General features: G+C 59.7%; 1 protein-coding gene across 1 annotated transcript; it reads left to right on the plus strand.

Annotated features, from left to right (window-relative positions):
• The first annotated feature begins 428 nt into the window (after positions 1-428).
• On the plus strand, positions 429-4002 carry LOC123446910 (FT-interacting protein 3). The gene has a single exon (XM_045123456.1). It carries the CDS (start codon positions 629-631, stop codon positions 3782-3784), a length of 3156 nt encoding a protein of 1051 aa, XP_044979391.1. The 5' UTR covers positions 429-628; the 3' UTR covers positions 3785-4002.
• Positions 4003-6000: the final 1998 nt, after the last annotated feature.

Genomic DNA, 6000 nt, shown 5'->3' on the forward strand with positions numbered 1-6000 from the left:
TTGGACTTGTTTTTGTCATTCACATGTCAAAATGCTTTTTCACCCGCAAATTTGCATGTATCATTTGGACGTGACAGTCAACCCATCATTTTCTCTCAAATTTTTGACACTTGTAAAATTCATTTTTGGCCTAGAGCCAAATTGAGTATCTGCATATTTTTTTTTGAAATGCACATTTAATAAACTTTTTAAAGGTTGCTATAAAATGCAGCAGAGAAACATGCGCCGACGAGATTCCCGCCGGCCGCCGCCATTTCCGGCCGTCAGTGCCGTTGCCATTTACAGTTACAGTACTATACTACTACTACCGGACACTGCTCCGTGTCACCGCTCCACGTGGCCTCCACCGCGGGCCTACGTGGCCAACGGCCCCACCTCTCCCGGCCGTTGCCTCCTCCCTTTTAAACCCCGGCGTCCACCCCGCCTCTCTCCAGTCACTCACCGTCACCGGCCGCCTCCAACGGTCACATCCCCTTCATCACTCTCCATCGCTCTCACCATCACCGCACTCATCCCACAGCGCCCGCAGATTTCCCCCAGATTCGATCACTTTCCACGGCCAAGAAGCTTCCAGGATCGGATCCGATCCCAGGCGAGGTCCGTCAAGCAAGGAGCTTTTGCCCCGGCCATGGTGGAGATGGAGGAGGGGGCGCGGCGGCGGGTGGTGGTGGAGGTGTGCAACGCGCGGAACCTGATGCCCAAGGACGGGCAGGGCACGGCGTGCGCCTACGCCGTCGTCGACTTCGACGGCCAGCGCCGCCGCACCGCCACCCGCCCGCGCGACCTCAACCCGCACTGGGGCGAGCGGCTCGAGTTCCTCCTCCACCACCCCGACGCCATGGCCGACACGCTCGAGCTCAACGTGTATAACGACAAGAAGGCCGTCGCCGGGACCGGGTCCGGCCGCCGCGGGGGCACCTTCCTCGGCAAGGTCAAGGTCGCCGCCGCCTCCTTCGCCAGGGCCGGGGACGAGGCGCTCGTCTACTACCCGCTCGAGAAGCGCAGCGTCTTCTCGCAGATCAAGGGCGAGATCGGCCTCAAGATTTGGTTCGTCGACGACCCCCCGCCCGCCCCTGCTGCTGCCCCTGCTCCCGCGCCGGAGGGGGAGAAGGCTCAGGCCGATGCCCCTGCTCCTGCCGCCGAGGAGAAGAAGGAGCCGGCCGAGGCTGCTGCTGCTGCTGCTCCTGCTGCTGCGGGAGAGAAGAAGCCGGAGGCTGCGGCGCCCGCGGAAGGGAAGAAGGCAGAGGACGCCAAACCAGAGGAGAAGAAGGCAGAGGACGCGGGTAAGAAGAAGTCGCCGGAGAAGGGGAAGAAGAAGGACGGCGACAAGCCCAAAGACGGCGAGAAGCCCAAGGAGGAGGGCAAGAAGGAGGTGGCGGTGCCTCCTTCTCCGTCCAAGGCCCCGCCACCCTCGCCGTCCAAGATGCAGCTGGCCACGGCCGGAGTCGCCGGTGATCTCGAGATCCTTCCCCAGACTGCCGCCGAGCGGAGCATGGCCTCCTCGGGTGGCGGCAGCGCGTCGTACGACCTGGTGGATCGCGTGCCTTACCTGTTCGTCCGGCTTCTCAAGGCCAAGAAGAATCAGGACGGCGGCGACAAGCAGCCGCTGTACGCGCAGCTCTGCATCGGCGCTCACGCCGTGCGGACTCGAGCCGCCACGGCCGCCGGCGAGTGGGACCAGGTGTTCGCGTTCCACAAGGCCAGCCTCACCGCATCCTCCCTGGAGGTCACCGTCCACGAGGAGGCCAAGAAACCGGAGAAGGAGGGCGAGGCCACCCCGCCGGACGCACACCTCGGCTTCGTCTCCTTCGACCTGCAGGAGGTCCCCAAGCGATCGCCGCCGGACAGCGCGCTCGCGCCGCAGTGGTACACCCTGGAGGGGCACGCCGAGGACGGCGCCCCTGCCTGCGACGTGATGCTCGCCGTGTGGGTGGGCACGCAGGTGGACGAGGCGTTCCAGGAAGCGTGGCAGTCCGACTCCGGCGGCAACCTGGTGCACACCCGCTCCAAGGCGTACCTGTCCCCCAAGCTATGGTACCTCCGCCTCAGCGTCATCCAGGCGCAGGACCTGCGCCTGCCGTCGCCGCCGGACGGCAAGGCGAAGCAGTTCGGGCCCACCTTCCCGGAGCTGTACGTGAAGGCGCAGCTGGGCGCCCAGGTGTTCAAGACCGGCCGCATCGCGCTCGGCAGCGCAGCGGCCGGGGCGTCCAACCCGAGCTGGAACGAGGACCTGCTGTTCGTCGCCGCCGAGCCGTTCGACCCTTTCCTGACGGTCGCCGTGGAGGACGTCTTCTCCGGGCAGCCGGTGGGGCAGGCGCGCGTGCCGCTGTCCACGGTGCACCGGCGGTCCGACGACCGGGTGGAGCCGCCGTCACGGTGGCTGAACCTGTGCGGCGACGAGGCCCGGCCGTACGCCGGGCGGGTGCACGTGCGCGTGTGCCTGGAGGGCGGGTACCACGTGCTGGACGAGGCGGCGAACGTGGCGAGCGACGTGCGCGCGGCGTCGAAGCAGCTGTCGAAGCCGCCGGTGGGGATGCTGGAGGTGGGCGTCCGCGGCGCGTCCAACCTGGTGCCGATGAAGATCGCAAAGGACGGCGCGAGCGGGTCGACGGACGCCTACGTGGTGCTCAAGTACGGGCCCAAGTGGGCGCGCACGCGCACCATCCTCGACCAGTTCAACCCGCGGTGGAACGAGCAGTACGCGTGGGACGTGTTCGACCCATGCACCGTGCTCTCCATCGCCGTCTTCGACAACGCCAGGTACAAGCAGCAGAGCGCCGACGGGAAGCAGCAGCAGCACAAGGACGCGCGCATCGGGAAGCTCCGCATCCGGCTGTCGACGCTGGACACGAACCGGGTGTACGCCATCAACTACGCGCTCACGGCGGTGCACCCGGTGGGCGTGCGCAAGATGGGCGAGCTGGAGCTGGGCATCCGGTTCACCTGCCCGTCGTGGCTGACGCTGATGCAGGCGTACGGGAGCCCGCTGCTGCCGCGGATGCACTACGTGAAGCCGCTGGGGCCGGCGCAGCAGGACGTGCTGCGGCACACGGCGATGCGCATCGTGTCGGGCCGGCTGGCGCGGTCGGAGCCGCCGCTGGGGCCGGAGGTGGTGCAGTACATGCTGGACACGGACACGCACGCCTGGAGCATGCGCCGGAGCAAGGCCAACTGGTTCCGCGTCGTGGGCTGCCTCTCCCACGTCGCCACGGCGGTGCGGTGGGGCCACCGGGTGCGCACGTGGGAGCACTCGCCGACCACCGTGCTCGTCCACATGCTGCTCGTCGCCGTCGTGCTCTGCCCGGAGATGATCCTGCCCACCGTCTGCCTCTACCTCTTCCTCGTCCTGCTCTGGCGCTACCGGTGGCGCCCGCGCGAGCCGGCCGGCATGGACCCGCGGCTGTCGCACGTGGACAGCGTGAGCCCCGACGAGCTGGACGAGGAGTTCGACGGGCTCCCCTCGGGCCGCCCCGCCGACGTGGTGCGGATGCGGTACGACCGGCTGCGCGCCGTGGCCGGGCGCGCGCAGACGCTTCTCGGCGACGTGGCCGCGCAGGGGGAGCGCGTGGAGGCGCTGCTGTCGTGGCGCGACCCGCGAGCGACGGGGGTGTTCGCCGTGGCCTGCCTGCTGACGGCGCTGGTGCTCTACGCCGTGCCCTTCAAGGCGCTGCTGCTGGGCATGGGCTTCTTCTACCTCCGGCACCCCAGGTTCCGCGGCGACATGCCGTCCGCCGCATTCAACTTCTTCCGCCGCCTGCCGTCGCTGTCCGACCGGGTGCTCTAGCTGCTACGATCCATCCATCGATCGATCAACCGGCGTTGCTTCTCTTTGAGCTTGCTTATTACTGTTGTTGTTCTACTTTGGTGTGATCCACTGCTGCTTATAGTGAGATCATCGTTTGATCATTTGTTTGCACACAGAAGGAAAGCCTCCGAGGCCTACTTAGTGATGCTAATCTCAATAATAAACATGGCTGCTGCCTACTTGTATTCTTTGATTTAGAATCAGAGTTCTTGAATCTTTTTGATGGTCATGGTCCTGAAAACAAGTTTTATGCTGTATGTGAAACAGTGAAGACTCAACTAGAACTAAGCTTCTGCAAGCAACTCAACTTGCATACATTCTACAGCTTATTGAAGAAAGAAGATGCAATTGCATGCATACATTGATACATATGCATACATTCTACATAGTCATCTGGAAGCTACTGTACCAACTGAATTGTTCCATCTGCATACATTCTACAGCTTACTGAACAAAGAATGCGTGCATCTTCTTGGCTTTTGCATTTGCAATGGTTGCATGCATTCCATTCTACGGCTTAGGGCATCCCCAACCATCACCCGTAAATTCCGATTGTTATCTGTCCACGGACATGCCGGACCAGTCCGGGGACACTGATGCGGAAGACCACCATCCATCCGGTATAGTGCCCGTCAGTAAAGGGTAATTTGAAATTCAAATTAAGTCCGATCCACATCACACCATCGTCGGATCGCATGCCCTGGTCACAACGAAAAAGAAATAAGTATGCTTAGTTTCTACATGTCCGCATTCAAAAGATCTCCAGTCTGACAATCCGTGCAATTTTGCCCTGTTGGACCGGCTACCCCAACCATCTTCACGCCGATCAAGGTTTCGTCAAAGCCGCCTACGCCGCCTCCGTCGCTTCCACAATGTCCGCCGCTACCAACTGATCTTTCTGCCGCTGCAACATGTGGAAGCAAACATATTGCACAATCATTCTTGCGTCGGTATCCACAGACTCCACAATCAAGATCAACATATTGGCGTTCTCCGCGTTGGCAGCGATGTTCATCGTCTTTTCTTCGAGCGTGGCTTTCCTCTCTTCGAACTTCAACTTCTTCTCTATCATCACCATCAACAATTTGAATCTCTCTACGTCTTTATCCTCCTTGAGGTTCGAGCCCTTCATGCATGCCTCTTTCTTTGACAAGATGTCCTCAAACTTCTCTGTCAGCTTGGCCGCCACACCTTCTCACTTTGGCCTCTCCTTCTCCCACTTTTTGCCCCGTAAAAATCTTCTAACCTTCTTCGATGGCTCTTGGGTTGGATCGGTAGGGTCACCAGTTTTTTCCTTGATGGCTTGGGAGGCGGTCATGGCTATGAAAATGTTTCACTTTGGCTGCCCATTCAATTTCAGCCAACAATGCATGACGGTCAACGGGTGCAAATTTTCTTCTCCAACTTATTATACACCGAACAAGCACGAGAAGGCTACAAAATGATCAACAAAAGTAAGCATATTCGGCTAGTGATCAACAAAACTTAGCGTACCCGATAAGTAAGCAACAAAACTAAGCATTTCCAGCTAGTGATTAACTTACTTGCTCGGTAATTTGTGCACTCCCGGGCCACCGTGCGATAAGAGATGCTTCAAGTGCCCGCGGTACTTTGACACGGCCTCTTGGATGGTCTACCATCGATGATTGAGGGACTTCGATTCACGGTTGCGCATGACTACGTCGGAGTAGGGGGGAAATGTTTGTGTTCGTGGAACCAAATGTGAATGTCGTTACAAAATATTGTGTCCTTTTGCTCCATGTCATGAACCAGATCGATGCTAGTGGACAACCATGCAAACGGTAAAAGTTGATTCGATGTTGCCGCGAGTGAGACAAATTGAGGGAAGCAGGATGCGTTACCTGAGAGCGCTGGAGGTTCACAATGGTGCCTCGCGCGCTGTCGGACAGGATCGTCGACAACGAGATCGCCGCCACCGATATTCATAAAGAACCCCAACTAGGATAGTGCGTGAATTATGGAGCTGACGTGAATGATATTGCCGCGTGGATTATGGAGCGGCAGGTCATACATGGTCGTGTGGTCGTACGATCTTTTTTTTAAGGAGGGTACAGTACCTGTACGGTATGGGTTATACGGGTTATATGGGGTTTGGATATTGCTTTTATGGGGCTTGGATATGGGCAACGGCGGGCCGGGCCAAAAAACTGGCGGGGGTGAAAAGTACCCCTTCG

This window comes from Hordeum vulgare, chromosome 4H (genome assembly GCF_904849725.1).
Source record: "Hordeum vulgare subsp. vulgare chromosome 4H, MorexV3_pseudomolecules_assembly, whole genome shotgun sequence".
NCBI classification, from domain to species: Eukaryota; Viridiplantae; Streptophyta; class Magnoliopsida; order Poales; family Poaceae; genus Hordeum; species Hordeum vulgare.